At 49.0% G+C, this 16,655-nt stretch overlaps 1 protein-coding gene across 1 annotated transcript in view; it reads right to left on the bottom strand.

The window, feature by feature from the left end:
• Positions 1-2,260: 2,260 nt before the first annotated feature.
• The window catches only part of Rassf2 (Ras association domain family member 2), a 37,893-nt gene continuing 23,498 nt past the window's right edge, over positions 2,261-16,655 (bottom strand). Inside the window, exons 5-11 of the mRNA XM_038330433.1 lie at positions 15,105-15,193; positions 14,102-14,262; positions 12,488-12,589; positions 10,952-11,003; positions 10,339-10,460; positions 8,290-8,387; positions 2,261-5,893 (exon numbers count right to left, since the gene is read on the bottom strand). Coding sequence (XP_038186361.1) covers positions 5,824-5,893; positions 8,290-8,387; positions 10,339-10,460; positions 10,952-11,003; positions 12,488-12,589; positions 14,102-14,262; positions 15,105-15,193 — 694 coding nt within the window. The 3' untranslated portion in view covers positions 2,261-5,823. The remainder of the gene's footprint in view (positions 5,894-8,289; positions 8,388-10,338; positions 10,461-10,951; positions 11,004-12,487; positions 12,590-14,101; positions 14,263-15,104; positions 15,194-16,655) is intronic.

Genomic DNA, 16,655 nt, shown 5'->3' with positions numbered 1-16,655 from the left:
CAGGCCCTCAGGAGTTCCTGATAGCAGGGGAGTGGTTTCTGGTGGGCTTGCAGCTGAGAGTTAGGCGTGGCCATTAGTCAAGGAGACCCAATATAAGTTGCCCTGGAACACACTAAAAGGGGAATTCTTGGCCTTACCCATGTCTCTCTCTGTCTCTGTCTCTCGCTGTCTCTCTGTCTCTCTGTCTCTCTCTCTGTCTCTCTCTCTCTCTCTCTCTCTCTCTCTCTCTCTGTGTGTGTGTGTGTGTGTGTGTGTGTGTTTCAATCTCCAGGCCCTTGCCTGACTTGTGAACTGTACGGTAGCGCCTAGCACATAGAGCAGGTGTTGTGCTACAGCTGCCTACTTCCAACCCACAGTTGGTTGAATCCAATCTCTATCTGCAGATAGAGAGATCTGACTATATTTACACACACACATACACACACAAATGGAAATGTTTTAAGGAACTTGCTTATGCAGCTGAGGTTACAGTTCAAGTTGTAAGTACAGCACAGGTTGGAAGCTGAACTACTCTGGCCTTGAAGACTCAGCCTGGTTTTGTTTTCTTTCCTTCTTCTTTTTTTTTGTTTTGGCCTCCAATTGTTTTGATGAAGCCCACCCACATTGTGGAGGGCAATCTACTTCAAGTCTATTGGTTTAAATATTGAATTCACCTAAAAATCAAACAACAAACAAAAAGCTCACAACATCTAGCATTTGATCAAACATCCTGGCCTAACTTGTAGCACAAATTCTAGTTGGTCTTAGTAATAAAAACCTGGTGTCAGATATGGGGTAAATGCTGAAAGATCAGAGAAGTAAAGGAGCCAGTCACTAGAGAGACCTTTTACCTCTACTGAATCCTCAGACTAAAGGGGGCAAGATCCTGTCTCCACAAATTCTCGGACTGAACGCCATCTCTATGAAACCTCAGACTGAATCCTGAGCTCCTGCCTCCTCCTGTCTTACATTCCTCTCTCTGCCCAGCCTTATCACTTCCTGTCTAATTGTAGTGCTGGGATTAAAGATGTGAGCTGCCACTGCTTGGCTCTGTTTCTCTTTTAATCTGATTCAATCTCATGTAGCCCAGGGTGGCCTTGAGTACACAGAGATCTGTCTTCCGAGTGCCGAGATTTAAGGAGTGTGCCACCACTGCCTGGCCTCCTCTATGGCTAACTAGTGTGGCGAGCTCTGCACTCTGATCTTCAGGCAAGCTTTATTTGTTAAAGCACAAACAGACCATCACCACACTAACCAAGTCGGCAACCACCAGCCACCGTGTACTCACAACCTCACCGGACTGGAACGTGAGGGGCAGTCTGAGAGACAAGCTCTTGGAGACATTCAGTGGGTGCTTCCAATGAAGCAGGGTAGGGTCCCTATGCCCTAGCTTGCAGAGCAGATTCATTCAAGATCCTAATGAGCCAGGGAGAAATCCAGCCTCAATATGTGGCAGGTCTCCAGCTCCTTCTACCACACTGTGTGCACTAGGGGCCTCAGCTAGACTCACAGAAGAATATGCTTGTTTTGCTTCTGATCTAAAACAGTCAGTGGTTTGAACGAGTTGCCCAGATTCACATGATGGGACCTTGGTCCCCAGTGGGAGAAGTGCTGTGGGGTGACTGGGTGAACTCTGCCCTGGTGAACGGGATAACCTGCTCACGGATTGTAGGACTGCAGGCTACTGTAGGTAGGCGCAGTTCTGTTTTCAGCTCAAGCATGTGTACTTAGCATGCACAAAGCCGGGTTCAACTCCCAGCACCAACAAAAAGAACACACATGTAAAACTGAGCTAGCTCTCTCTACCATGCTTTCTCGGTCTTGCTATGTGGCCCCTCTCTGATCTCGCTGTACATCACGAAGGTTCCCACCAGATGCTGACTCTGTGCTTGTAGACCTTACAGGCCCCAGAATATGAGCTAGATGAGCCTTCTCTATACATTCCCTGTCCTCTGCTATTTTGGTACAGCAACAACAAATGGACTAAAAACATCACAACTAAGTCTGGGCACATCCAAACCATAAACCCCAGGGGATGGAAATTGGCTTATGAGCTAAACTGTGCCTTCCTCACCTTACAACCAACCTCTAGAAGCAGAGCTCCCCACCCAACGCCCACCCTCCACCTTACAACCAACCTCTAGATGCCTCTCCCCCGCCCAAGACCCACAGACCAAATCCACAGGGACTTTCTTCTAACACTGCTTTATTTAAATAAGGTCTAAGCCAGGTGCATTTAAAAAAAATTTTTTTTTTTGAAAAAAGGTTACAAACCCACGGTTCCCCACCAAGACCTCATCAGATCATGTTACGATGCCTACGCATGTCTGTTTGTTAGTTCAGAACGGTTGAGACGAGCCGTGTACCATTCCTTATAGGCAGGTTCTAACAGAAGAGAAAAGACTCCGCACTACTAAGTGGGAAGCTGAAGGACACCAAGAGCAACCCCAGAAGCCAGCAGCCTGGAGATGGAGGTTTTTCTGAAAGTTCACAGTCAGGAACCTCTGTGTTCAGCTTAATGGGAATAGGAGGGAAAGGAGGTGTACGCCAAGACTCGGTGAACACTTTCAGTTAGTCTGAAAGAATGAATGTGAGCTTATTCTTACCAATGATTTCTCATCTGGCAGGAACCAGGCTGGACAGAAAACAACCCAAGTAAAAACTTCACCATAGGCAGTGGGGGAGACGGCCTCCCATCTCCTCCCTCACCCCAGACTTGCTGCTGTGGGATACTCAAACTCCTTCGGTCACTGGCTATATTTCTTTCTTGGAAACATATCCCTGATCCCCAAGTTCTCCATGTTACAAAGCTTCAAATAAAATATGGGTTTTGTTTTGAGGTTTACTGGTTACTTGGTTTTATAGGAGCTGGTATTTCTTGAGTGTTCTTGAAATTTGGCCAACTTCCTCATCTTCCACACCCTCAGCCCCGACACCAAATAAACACACAAAACACGATCCTTGCCAAGATGTTTTTGCATGGACAACAGATTTTGGAAGATCATCATATGCCACAGATAAAATGATAAAATGTCTTTATCTGGAAGTTTCTAGAAATAGTCAGCAAAGGAGAGGGGTACAAATGTTTCTCCCCCCAAACCTCAACTTGTCTCAGACCAACATCTTGGCCTTGGGCCATGGTACAGCTCTTGAGGCTCTCTCCTCAGCCTCAGCTGATGTCTGTCCAGTGTGAGCTGTGTGCTCCTCACCAGAAGCACAGGCAGGCTGGTGTTTGGGCTTTGGGCCCCTTTCCAACTAACACCCCCCCCTGCTTTAAACCATCCCCTCCCCACTGATGGGATCACTAGAATGTGAGCCTGGGCTGGAGTTCACCGCCCCGCCTGACGGTGCCTGGTGCATTGATCACCTTGGAACATAAGCCTTTTCAGGAGAAAAGGAGTTCAGAAGCAGCCAAACCGCTTCTCACACGTTGGATTAGCCACCCACCCCCACCCCTGCACCAGCCAAGCGTTGGTCTTTTGTTCCTCAGGATTTCAGGTTCATTGCACACAATTACATAAACCTACACGAATCAGTCTTGAAGTTCAAAGCCGCGAGGCCAAGTGACACCGGTGAGAAAATCCAGTTGCCACAGTAGAGGTCCGTTTAGCTGCAGCTATCTTAAAGGTTCCCAAAGTTTACGGGGTGGGGCTGGCTCTGGAGTCTGACACCAGGCTCTGCCACACTAAGCAGTTCCTCTGCTACGGGGACCACACCCAAATGCTAGCTTTCTTTTTTCATGGTACTAGAGATTGAAGTTGGCCTCTCACACACGAAGTGCTCTACCACCGAGTCACACCCCTAGCCAACTTCCTAAAATTCCCCATCGGTTATTCAGATGTGGGAAATGATTCTAGGGGATGGACCAGGATGGATTAGTGGATATGCACCCCAACTCTCTTTCTGAACCCCACATTTTAAACGTCAACACCTTGGCAACACCTTCTTGGAGAGCCTGGCAACCCGACACTCTGCAGCAGTCACATATTAACAGGATCACAAAGAACCTTCACAAACCAGAAATCCCTTTGCAGTGAGAGTCAGTGCTCTGTGGAAGGTCCCCAAGTCCCAAAGGAGAATTATGGGGCAATATAGGCTCTGAACATTCAAGATAAAAATAGGTGGGGGAGAAATTATCCAAATCATTTTCTCAAATACTTGCACCCACAGAGCTGCTCTTCAGCTGTCATAAGGGACCCCCAGCTCCCTGCTGAATTCTGGGTTTTACTGAAGTCCACCGGTTTATGATTACAAGGGCAGCGGCATCCCCTGCTTGTAGTTTTGTGCTTTGCTGATGTCCCCTGGAGACAGGAGTGGCACTACGGTCCTCTGGGTTTCCATCACACTGCCCGTGGGATGTTCGGTGCTGTCCAGGCAGAGGAGCCAGGTTACTAAGTGATATCCAGCAAAATGGCTCAGAGATGCCCGACTTACGGGCTGCTCATCTTGCCTGGTTGCGTTTCACAGACCAGCACCAAGCTCCTATCATCTATCTGTCCCACCTCAAATGGTGCAAGCCACACGGTGGCCAGCTGCACGACAGTTTCCCTAGCAGAGGGGGTACAGGGCCATTCCTGTCCATTCTACCAATGAGGCTGATTCTAAATATCAGCAGCACGGCTGCTCAGAGGCTAAGTGAGCACCGTCCCCTCTGCCCACACTTCACAGGACTCCCCAAAGAGCTTCCTTGACCCCTGCTTTAATCAACAACAGGACAAGTCTTCATTCTTGGAATCCATCTCCGTGTAGAAGGTGAAGAAGCTTGCAAGTGTGCAGAGCCAGAAAGAATAATGTGTTCACTTTAAAGGCAAAGCCCCAACTCCCTGTGGGGACGACTCCCGCTGATGTGACTGTGTGCTGGGACTTGAAGGCCCGTCATTTCAGCAGGTGGCCTCTATCCGTCCCTTCAGCCCTACCGGTGAGCACCTTCTGACACACCCAGCCCCGGGCGCGTGAGCAGGCCGGAGTTACTTTCATTTCAGAAGACTTTTCTTCAAGCCAAGGAGGACACCAAGAACTCGAGCAGCAACTGAGAGGGCAGAATCACCGAGAAGCCTCCACAAAGCCAAGAACAGAGGCAGAGTCCACTCTCTCCAGGTGTCCACACAGGACAGGACATTCACTGTGCTATCTCCAACACTAACCTCTGCAGTGCAAAAACTCGCGGGCACATTGCATCTGCCCCGCAGTGACCTCACGCCTCCATTTCACTGAGGCGTGAGCCCAAGGGCGTGGGGCTGTCACCACTAATTCCCAAGGATCTCTCAGTCACCCATCCTTCTTGGCAAATGGGGAGAAGAATCTCTGCTACAAACCTTCAGCCATTCCAAATGGTGAGCCTGCAGATCCCTCTTTCCTTTCAAATAGGGCAGGTATGTGTGACTGCCGTTGGCACCGGAAGGGGCAGAAGCCTTAGCTCCTCCCATGTTCCTCCTGCCCAGGAGCAGTGTCTGCCACCTTGTGGCACCTGTGCTGGATGCTTGGAATTTAATTGCATGTGAAAACATCAAGGAGGCACATGGACATAAGAAGTACACGTACGCATACGTGAGTGTGCACACACATACACCCAGGTATGTGAGCACACACGCTCAGGTATGTGAACACACACACACACACACTAGGGTATGTGAACACACACATTGTGGGGCCTCCTTAGAGAATAAAACAAAGGACAGGGATCCAGAAATAGGGAACATTTCTTCTGTGTCCTACTCCAGGGAACAGTGCTGGCTTCTGGGGGGCTGCAGAGGTTTGTGTGGAAGGCCGGTGCCTAGCTTCCCACGAGTCTTTTCAGGTCAGCGGCAGCCCCTGGAGTGTCTGGATTCCCCTTGTTCCCGTGGCTCAGATAGTCTCGGGGGTCTCTGCTATCTCCTCCAGCCTTTGCCGAATCATCAGTCGAAGCACCGTGTACCTGGGGACCAAAGCAGCCTGGAGTAGATGGCAGTCTACAATACGCCTCTTGTGCCTCCCCTGTCACCCAGGCAACACCAAAGCCAACTGTCCTGCTCCTTAGCTCTCGTCATTGGCTACTCTCCCTACTCCACACATCCTTCCATACTAGGGCGACAGGGAAAGAGGTCAACTCCGAATTAGGCTCTTTCACTATGGCTACAAAAGTGTGGCAAATGGTAGCAGAAACATGAAGGTATCAACAGCCAGGGTCCACTGAGTGCTCACTCTGCCAGAGGCCCTGTGCACAGCACTCTCATGAACCTTAATCAAGGCTGAAACATACAAAGTCACCAGTATTTCACTTTCTAGGGGAGCCTATTAAAATAACAGCCCCGTATGGGTCTGCCTAGACCAGTTCCTGCTCACACAGAAGAAACCCTTAACTACTAACCACACAGCCTCGTGGCTGGTGGGTGACTTCAGTTTCCCTAGGATGTTCCTGAGCTGTGACACTGCCGGAGGGGGCATCACGGTGCAGGGCCCAGGAGGCACACTCCTCAAGCTCGGAGTTTGTACTCTATAGCAAAGGCTGTGTTAAAATCTAGGACACAGTACGTGTTCAATAAAATGTCAGTTGTTGTTATACTAATGGCTGAAAACAGGAAATAAATATGTGGCTTTATCCTCCAACACCGGATTAACAACCTTCTATTAGATCCACAAAGACAGTCTATTCTATGACTAAAATGAAATCATCTATTCCTCCCAGAAGAAGTTTGCTGAACTCTTCAACCCAAATGAAATTTCCAGAAGAAAAACATCTAAAGGAGGAAGGACAGGAAGGGTTTTAGAGTGGGCAGCTCCGGCCACCTCTGCTATGCAGACCTCCTTCCTAAGGTCCCCAGGGCATCTGGGTTTCAGCATTCTTTGCCTGCACCCCTTCGCGACATGCCCCAGGACCTGTGCTGACCCTCAAATGACCTCCAGACTTTGCCCTCAAAAATCTCAGACCCTAAGCCTCATCTGAGGGAACACCAACTTCCTTCCAGGAGCTTCGTCACACAGCTGTGACAGTACCATACCATTGTCTGAACGTGCTTCCTCCCGAAGGTTCGTGTGTTTGGAGCCTCATCTCCACATGGTAATAGTCAAAATAGTCTCACAAGACTTCAGTTAGTTCTTAAAGTAACAAGTTCTTATAAAAAGCTCATCCCAAGTCCCCCTCTAGCTTCCTGTCTCATATGTGGTCATCACTGCCACGCCGTGTGCCATAAGGCCCTCACCAAAGCCAAGCAGATGTGGGCTGTGCATGTTCTTAGACCCCCAGAAGTGTGAGCTAAATGAATCTTGCTTCTTTTTAAATAGCACAGCCCTGAGTGTTTGGTTACAGAAACAGACGATAGATTAAGACCCAGGAGAGAGGAACCTCCCTATTTCCAAAGCCAGATTCCAACGAGATTTGAGGCCGGCACATTCTTTCCCAGAGTTCTTTCATAAAAGGAAAGGAAAAGATATTTAGCTATCTCATATCCAAGTAAGCTGCTGACACAAGAAGCGGGAAACAGAATGCCACTCCTCATGTCCCTGGCTGAGATCTGGGTCTGCCAGTGGGCAGCCCTCTGGCACCTGTCCCCACAAGGCAGCAGAATGATGTATGCTATGGATATGTTTTATTGCCATTGATTAATAAAGAAGCTGCTTGGGCTCAATGACTTAACAGAGTAAAGCCAGGCAGGAAATCCAAACAGAGATGTAGAGGGAGAGTAGGCAGTCACAGAGATGCCATGTAGCTGCCAAAGGAGAAAAATGTGAGCTGCCAGCCAGAACCTTACCGGTAGGCCACGAGCCTCATGGTAAAATATAAAATAATAGAAATGGGTTAATTTGGGCTGGAGAGATGGCTCAGAGGTTAAGCGCACTGGCTGCTCTTCTAGAGGTCCTGAGTTCAATTCCCAGCAACCACATGATGGCTCATAACCATCTGTGAAGAGATCTGGTGCCCTCTTCTGGCCTGGAGGTGTACATGCAGGAGGAACATTGTATACTAAATGAATGAATGAATGAATGAAAAAGGAAAGTGCTCTGTAATTAAATCAAAGTAAATGTTTTAAAAAAAAAGAAATGGGTTAATTTAAGATGTAAGAGCTAGCTAGCAATACACTTAAGCTATTAACCCAACAGTACTGCAATTAATACAGTTTCTGTGTGATTATTTCAGGTCTGGGCAGCCGAGAACAAACGAGCAGCCTTGGCCTACAGCAGAACAATTGGGGCCCTGAAACCCAGCCTGACCCAATCCTCATGTCCCTGTCTGAGAGCTGGGTCTACCTGCGGACAGCCCTCTGGCACCAGTCTCCCCAGGGCAGCTGAACAGAGGGGCCCTGAAACCCAGCCTGACCCAGACACCATGCTCACTTGCGCATCAGCTTCTCCACCTCCCGGTCTTCTTCCTCCTGGAGTTTCTGGATGAAGCTTTTAAGGACTGGCATCTCAAACTTGATGTACTGGGCCACCTGGGGATGGGGAGAAAATAAATCCCATTGTTACAAAATATTTTTGCCATGGCTCCCTCAAGGCACAAAGCCATCAGAAATCTAATTCCCCACTAGCCCAGGATTTCCTCATTCTACCCCAGGCTAGTCTAGTCTGCATGAAGAAGCCTGTGTTTATAGGATTCCATCTTGTGATTTCTCAGTTCTCATTTAACTAGCGTGAACCCCAACTCCAGGGACTTCACACAGAAAAGGACTTCCCTCTCATGCAGTGATTCAGAAAAGGAGCAGGTCTGGGGGTTTGTTGGAAGTGTGGGGGTGGGCTCTAGTTCCCTCCTAGGGCTAGGAAGGTGGAGGTGGGCTCTAAGCTCCATTCCCAGAACTGCAACAAATCAAAGACCAAAGAAGACCTTAATAAACTGCTGTGCTCTCCCCAGATGGGATATGAGGAGTCATCACAGCCCAGACTCCTGTCTCCAGTCTCTGGGTAGCCAAATAGGCACTTGCTTTAGGGAAGAGACTGACCTGATCCAGAGAGTTAAGACAGGGCTTTCCCTCCCCAGCCAAAACAAACAAACAAAACAAGACAAAACAAAAGCCGGGCGATGGTGGCGCACGCCTTTAATCCCAGCACTCGGGAGGCAGAGGCAGACGGATCTCTGTGAGTTCGAAGCCAGCCTGGTCTACAAGAGCTAGTTCCAGGACAGGCTCCAAAGCCACAGAGAAACTCTGTCTCGAAAAACCAAAAAAACAAACAAACAAACAAACAAAAAAAAAAAACAAAAAACAGCTGAGCAGTAGTGGCTCAACTACTAGATTACCCGAATTTGGCCACCAATATAAAAACTGTTTCCCACAGTAGTGGTGCATGCCTTTAATCCCAACACTCAGGAGGCAGAAGCAGGAGGATCTCTGTGAGTTCAAGTCAGCCTGAACTACAAAGTAAGTTCCAGGACAGCCAGGACTATTACACAGAGAAATTCAGCCTCCTCAAAAAAGAAAAGAGGGAAAAAAAGAAAGAAAAAGAAAGAGACAAAAGAAACAAACAAAACCAGAACCCTGACCTACTCTCTCAACTTTCCTCCGGGTATTTAGTTCTCCCCTACAAATGCCGAGCCTGCCTAGGTCGCTTGCAGTAGCCACTGGAATTTCTACAGACTTGACACATTCTAAATGAGTGGAGGCTTAAAACGAGCCTCCATGGTTTGGACTAGTTTCTTCTTTTAAAAATTGTTTACAGATTGATTATTTGTGTGTAACATGTTCAAGAAAAGGCTTGCATATACCACGGTGTGTGGGTCAGAGGGAAACCTTATCAGAGTGGCCAAGGAGGGGAGGAAACCCCAAGGAGCCTCCTGCCTCCACCCTCCATCTCACTCTAGAGCACTGAAATCGTTGGCACATGCTGCCACACCTAGATATATGTGGGTCCTGGGGATTCGAACTCAGGTCCTCACATATGTACAGCTCTTTACCCACTGAGCCATCTCCATAGCACCTGTACTGGTTTCTCATGCTCCAACCAGCTGCCCTGGGAAAGAGAGCCCAGGAAGCTGCTGCCCTTCAGCTGGGTCTGAATAAGATATAAACTCACCCGAGCCAAGCACAGGGCTGCTGCTATCAGCTAGCAGAATCATGAGGAAAAGTGAATGTCATAAGATACTTGGATTGGGGGTGCTTGTTACTGTACTAAATAACACCCATGAAAAAAATTCCCTGCTGAGTTCTCAGTGTTGGGAGCATGCTTCCAAAGTCCTCAGGGTCCCAGCGCCCTTCAGGAGTCTAAAGAAATTCATTCCTCTAACAATCCCCACAACTGCCTACCCTCAACTTCTGTCAAAAGAACCTGATATTAATGCATGACAACCATAGGGACAAAGCTCTGGTCAAAAAGTCACACTGTAACCCAGTAAGTCTCCTCTCCCACCACCCCAGACACCTGAGGACCGACCACCATGCAAAAGGGACTCACATCATAGGTGACCTCCTCCACCTGGTCCTTCTCCATCAGGAAGACCTTGGAGACCTGTTCACAGGGGCCCTGGAGGATGCGGGCGATCAGGGGGTAGTCAGAGTTCTTCAGCTTCTGCTTCTCTGAAAGTGATAGAATCAAGGCACCCTGAGCTAAGCCCAAGAGCTTTCTCACCAGGAATGGTGGCCGACTCAGGAAGTCCAAATGGGACTGGCAACTTAGGAAATGCAGCCACACAAGACAGACTGTGTTGGGATGAACTACTCAACATATGTATTGTTAAAAGTAGCCCCCCGCCACACACACACACACACACACACACACACACGTCTCAGACCCTCTGGAAGATGCCACTCAGAAGGAACTGGGCAACTGGGCATCTGCCTCCAGAGAAAATCCAGTTCATTTCTAATAGGCAGTTAAGTTTGAGGACCTAGTATTACAGCCCACACAGCATTCCCTGGGGCACCTGTCCCGCAAGCTTACCAGGCTTGGGGACAAACAACATTTAGAATTTTAGGAAACATCAACAAAGGAAGAGAGGGTTTTGCTTTGAACTTGCTATTTTGAGTTAATTGAAGGATCTGAAGTGTACTGGGCCCCTCAGACTCACCACCACTGGTATGGACCACGTACAGGGCAAACTCCTCTGCTGAGTTCTCAATCTGAATCAAGAGGGGAAAAAAAAGAGTGGAACATCCCAGCCTTGAGCCATTCCCTCTCCTCCCTCCATTCTTTGAAGCCCCCCTAGGCTTCTACAAAGTAAGAATCTTTTGTTTACAACCCAGGAGGACATGCAACAGGCAGGAAACTGTCAATCACACTAGATAATAGCAGCAGAGCATCCTTCACCCGCAATGTCGGGAGAAGACATGTTTCAGATTTCAGAGGTTTTCAGTTTGCGGATTTTGGCAGGAACTTTACCAGCTTAGCTTCCTTCTACAAAAACCTGAGACCGTAGGCGACAACTGAGTCATGTCATTGCTCATTAAGTTTCTGAGGTTGGTGCATTTTAGATTTCAAGCTTTTGGACTGGAATAGTTAACACATATCAGAATGGGAAGCCCATACACTTAACATGTGTTCACACATACTGTGACATCCCATAACATGAGAGTGAGCACCACCCTCCCACAAATAAGAAAGCCAGAGCACAGACAGGTTAAGGCAACTTGACTCAGCTGTCTGGCAGGTGGTCACAGGAACCCAAACTCAGAGCCTTGCGTCCTAGGTTTTACTGGCTTCCAGGAAAAATAGGAATCCTCTAGTCAGTCAGAAGTGAAGTGGGCAAGGGTGCTCGCTACACAAGCCTGACAACCTGAGCTAGATCCCTAGGGCCACACAGACGTGGAGGGAGGGAATCAACTCCACAGAGTTGTCACCTGACTTCCGCAAATGCACCGTGGCACATGCACCTGAACATACATCACGGCACACGCATACACAAATAACAAACAAAAAATTAAAAACGCATGAATGCAAGGGCTGAGGGTGTTTGTTGCTCTGTGTGAGGACTTGGATTTGAGTCCTAGCCCCATGAAAGAACTGAACATATAGATAAAAATAAAATCATTGGGAAAATAAAAAGAATACTAGCTAAGCTCATACGCATAGCCCCAGCTAGTCAGGAGGCTAAAGGCCTCGGATCTCTTGAGCCCAGGTGTTTGAGGCCAATCTGGGCAATGTAATGAGGTCTTGCCGGGAGGTGGTGGTGCACGCTTTTAATCCCAGTACTCAGGAGACAGAGGCAGGTGGATCTCAGTGAGTTTGAGGCCAGTCTGGTCTACAGAGCGAGTTCCAGGATAGCCAGGACTGTTACACAGAGAAACCCTGTCTCAAAAAAACAGTATATGAGGTCTCATCTCAAAAAAAAAAAAAAGTAAATAAGCAATCCTTGGTGTTTTAATTGCCATCCTGACACAATCTAGAATCACTGGAAAACGAGCCTCAGAAAGGGATGTCTAGAGTCTGTTGGTCTGCGGAAGTTATCTTGATGTTAATCGAGGCGGGGGATCCGCTCCCTGTAGATGGCACCATTCTCTAGGCCATGGATCTGAGGTTGTAGAAGAGTGGGGAAACTTGGCAGGCTCCCCCACTCCACCTCCCACCCTGACAGCGCTGAGGCTCACAGCCAATGGAGAGAACTTACCTTAAACTTGTTGAGCAGCAGCTTCAGGACCTGGGGGGTAGTCATGGTGCTGTTGATGCGGACGTTGGTGACAGAGCCATAAGCTGGTGTGAAAACTGATGTCTGTCAACAAAGGGGTCTGGTTTAGGGCAGGAGTGGGGACAAGGACCGAGTCAGCAAGTAGGGGGCCCAGGGACAGTATTCAAAACATGTCGAGGAGAGCCCCAGGCACTCTGGCCAGCATCAGCCGTGGATGTAGACAAAGTAGCCCTTAGGGTTTGCCCAGCTCAGTCTATGCTTCCCTGGCAAGTTCAGGTCTGAGCTCCAAAAAGCAGGGTTAGAGATGAGACCAGATAGGCAAAACATCCTCAGAGACCCTTCCTCTGAGAGACCAGCCTCTCACCACACACTTGGGCGTGAGGCAGTCTCTGGCCACCCTCCCACCATGCACTTGCTTCTGGTGAGATTTAAGCAGCAGAAAGGAAGGGAGGATTAGCTAGCTTGGGGTCCCTGAATTGAACTGCCACCTGTAGGCTTGCTCAAAAACAGCCATCAGCTCAGGGGGTCAGAGCGCAGCAGAGAAGAGAGTAAATCGTCATGTCCGTTTTCAGGCAGTGCATTGACAGCTTGTCAGAGAACCACAGAGAACCAGAGAGAGGCAGCAGGTATGGGCAGGTGCCAAGCCCTTGTCTTCTGTAGCTGGCGCCTGGACTTGATTGACAGAACACTCTCAGTTCAGCCTAGTGGTGGAAAAGCTACAGGCGGCCTGCCTGCTACGTGACTGAGCCATGGAATGAGAAAAGGAGGGAAACTCAAGTCCCAGTATAGAAATTAAATAAGTTTGCATCCTGAGCCAATAGGATGGGGAACCTGGGGAGGGGATAATATTAGACTCAGTGAAGACTGTACCACTCTAAAGATCTCAGCCAATTGGGAAGTATAAAAACCCTTGTTTTGTACCAAATGGCCTGCCAGCCTTCTTGCCTTTTCTCTAGCATGCCACTGACTTTACAAAGCCATGAAATAAACTCTTGTACTTTCTCTACGGAGTCTCTAGTACTCTTATTATGAAGTGGGGATCATTGTTGCTTGCACAGGGTGCTGGTTGCTGGGGAAGGACAGGGGTGGGAGTAGGAATTAACTACACAGATTGACATGCCAAGACAAGGAGAGGGGTCATGAGATGTGCTCATGCAGTTTTTGGTGTTTTTTTGTTTTTTTTTTTTTTTGGTTTTTCGAGACAGGGTTTCTCTGCAGCTTTTTTTTTTTTTTTTTTTAGAGCCTGTCCTGGAACTAGCTCTTGTAGACCAGGCTGGCCTCGAACTCACAGAGATCCGCCTGCCTCTGCCTCCCGAGTGCTGGGATTAAAGGCGTGCGCCACCACCGCCCGGCTGCTCATGCAGTTCTTAAAGCTAAACCTGCTTCTGAAATCTCCCACACCTAGTGGGAACTATTCCTCACCCAAAGTACTGAGTATCTCAAGAAGCCAGCAAAGCCCCCATCTCATTCACAACCGAGACTGAACTGAAAATGCCTGGCTTCCCTGGGTACCCCACTTCCCTAGAATCACATGGCCATAGCACTGAAGTGGCAGATGCCCAGGAAGCCGTGATGTCCCTGAGGTTTTCCCTCTACCTTGTGGTTGTAGAAATGGCCATTGATAGAGAAGCGATGGCGTCTGATTCGCCGCTGGTCACTGGATGTCCTCACATTGCCACGGCGACGCACCCCAACATCGCTGCGCGTACGCATCAACTGTGGGGTGTCCTCCTGCACAGGCTTCAGGCCCCTGGAGTCTGGGAAGAAAGGGGGGATGGACTGTTTGCTGGAGCCCAATTCCCTTCAAGGCTGACACTGTGACACCACTGTTTCCCCCAGAATCACGTTTTATAGAAATGATTTCCTGCTAGAGGAGACATTTAACTTACTGAGGAGTTAACAACGCACAGGTTCCAAGCACAGGGCCTCAGTGCCGGTCCCCCAGGCTCAGATCCCAGCTCTATCCCCGCCATGTTTCCCTGGCCTCTTGTGCCTCCGTTTTCTGGAGGGGTAACAAGAGCCTCTGCTTGTGGGATCATAGTGAGGGTGTAAGTAAGTAAGTTAATACATAAAACGGGGCTGAGGACAGCACCGGACTCAGGCTAAGCCTGACGCAAGGGCTTGCAAGATGCTGCAAACAAGCTGCCTCAGGGCACAGCCTGGGAGAACCTTGAGGGTCTGACGCTGAGTTGAAACCAGCCAGTCACAAAAGTACGTGTACTTCATGAGTCAGCTCACATGAGGTGCTCAGAGCAGACACAGTCACCGAGACAGGAAGTCAAATGGTGGCTGCTGTTGGTGAGGAGCCTGAGGGACTGGGGCTACTGACAAAAGCTGTCACTTGTCTAGAGAGAGGATGAGAAGGAGCCATAACCACTCCAGGAGGGGATAGCAGGCCTTTTGCATGCATTTGCTTGTTCTATCAGGAAGGATGCAGGGAAACTAAAGGGGAGGAGGAAAGAGATTTTAAATTCTTTCCTTTTAACTTTTTTTTAAAAAAGATATTGATTCATGTGGATTTTATATATTGATACAAAAAAGTCACAGGTTAAAACACAGCTGTTGTCACCCACATGGCCTCTAGCTAGAGCTCACATACCTGTGGGGCTGGGGGTCTCGCTGGTGTCAGCGGGCGCATCCACTTCTGAAATCTGAACGGTGGGCATGGTGAGGGGCTTCAGGGTGGTGCTGAAGGTGGCAAACACACAGGACAGATCTGTTTAGCCCCTGAGAGGACATGTCCCAATTTCATGGCCCCCTTCCTGCAATGGGAGACTTGTCGCATGCCATGCAGGAGGGCATTAGCACACATCAGGCAAGCAAGAGACAGGCAGGCTGTACTGGGTATCCAGAGGGCTGGTCCGGACCCAATTTTAAGTGCTGGATGGGGGCAAGGAACTCGGGAAAATGATGTCCGGCCCCACCTCTGTAGCAGCATAAGCCCCCAATCCTTCAGGCCCAGCAAAGCCTGTGTGTGTGGTCTGTATGGAGTCTCAAAGCACGCGTTGGGGGTTTAGAACTCATTTTCTCAGAATTCCAGGCTAGGTTTCTTTCTATTGGAAGACTATCTCAGAAATTGGCTCTGGCATCTATGGCTCACAAGTGATGAATGCTCTCAGGGCTGCAAGATGAAGGAACCACAACAGGTCACCTGAGCTGAAATCTGGGTTTACTGTGGTAACTGGGAGCCCCAAAGAGAAGAGGAGGCAGCTCAGACAAACACATCCAAACCCAACAGGGGTTTGGTCTAAAGAGAGAGTCCTGTTTGACACCAAGGACCAAGGTGAGAAGAGTGGGGGCTTCCTAAGGCCCGTGTTCCTACGATGATAGTGTTAGGGGAAGAAAAGTACAATTGAGAAGCTGCAAGAATTTCTCCTCAGAGCTGTCTAAGTTTCAGTCTGTGCCCTTTAGAACATGGCAGGTGCTTGGCCCAGGTAGCACCCCTCTCTCTGGGACACACTTCTGAAAGTCCTTAAAATATTTACAGGCTTCAAGAACCAGCTTGTTGTCATGGGGAATGGAGAAAAACCAAGAACGCGGACTGAAGGATCCCTGGGCAGCTCCACTCAGGGCATCCTGGGGAAATGGGATTTGTAAAGCCATCTCACTAGAAGAACAGAATGTAACAATCTAGAGGTCAAGGCTGAGCAGCGAGGGTCTAGTTCAGGGGAACTGAAGCACCACACGAAGGCTTCTCTATACCCAGTGGGAAGGCTTCTCTATACCCAGTGGGCGGAGTGACAACTTCCCTCCTTCGGTTCTCTTGGGAAGAGCCAAGGTGGTTCGAGGGTTTGGCTGTTCTGTAGCTATTTCTCAACTAAGGAAAATGATACACTTGGCTGTGGAATGTAACAATGTTCCAGGCAGCCAGCAGAGGGGGAGGCTCAGTTCCCCTTTAAAGCAGAAAGCACGTCACTGTGGTTTTGGCCCAGCAGCCATCCCCACTCCACCCAGGCTCTGGCCCGAACGCCACCCACCTCAGCAAGTTTCAAGGGGAACAAGGCTAGTCACTTGATCTTAAAACTGAAGTCCCAGAGAGAACAAAACATCTTCCTGGTGCTGGCAACCAGCTGCTCATTTGGCCACCGGAGGTGGGAGATCACGGACCTTGCAGTGAGGACCAATAGGGGACCCCCTAGACTACTGCCTG

Source organism: Arvicola amphibius, chromosome 5, assembly GCF_903992535.2.
Source record: "Arvicola amphibius chromosome 5, mArvAmp1.2, whole genome shotgun sequence".
NCBI lineage: Eukaryota > Metazoa > Chordata > Mammalia > Rodentia > Cricetidae > Arvicola > Arvicola amphibius.
This window is presented reverse-complemented; position numbering and strand designations above follow the sequence as displayed.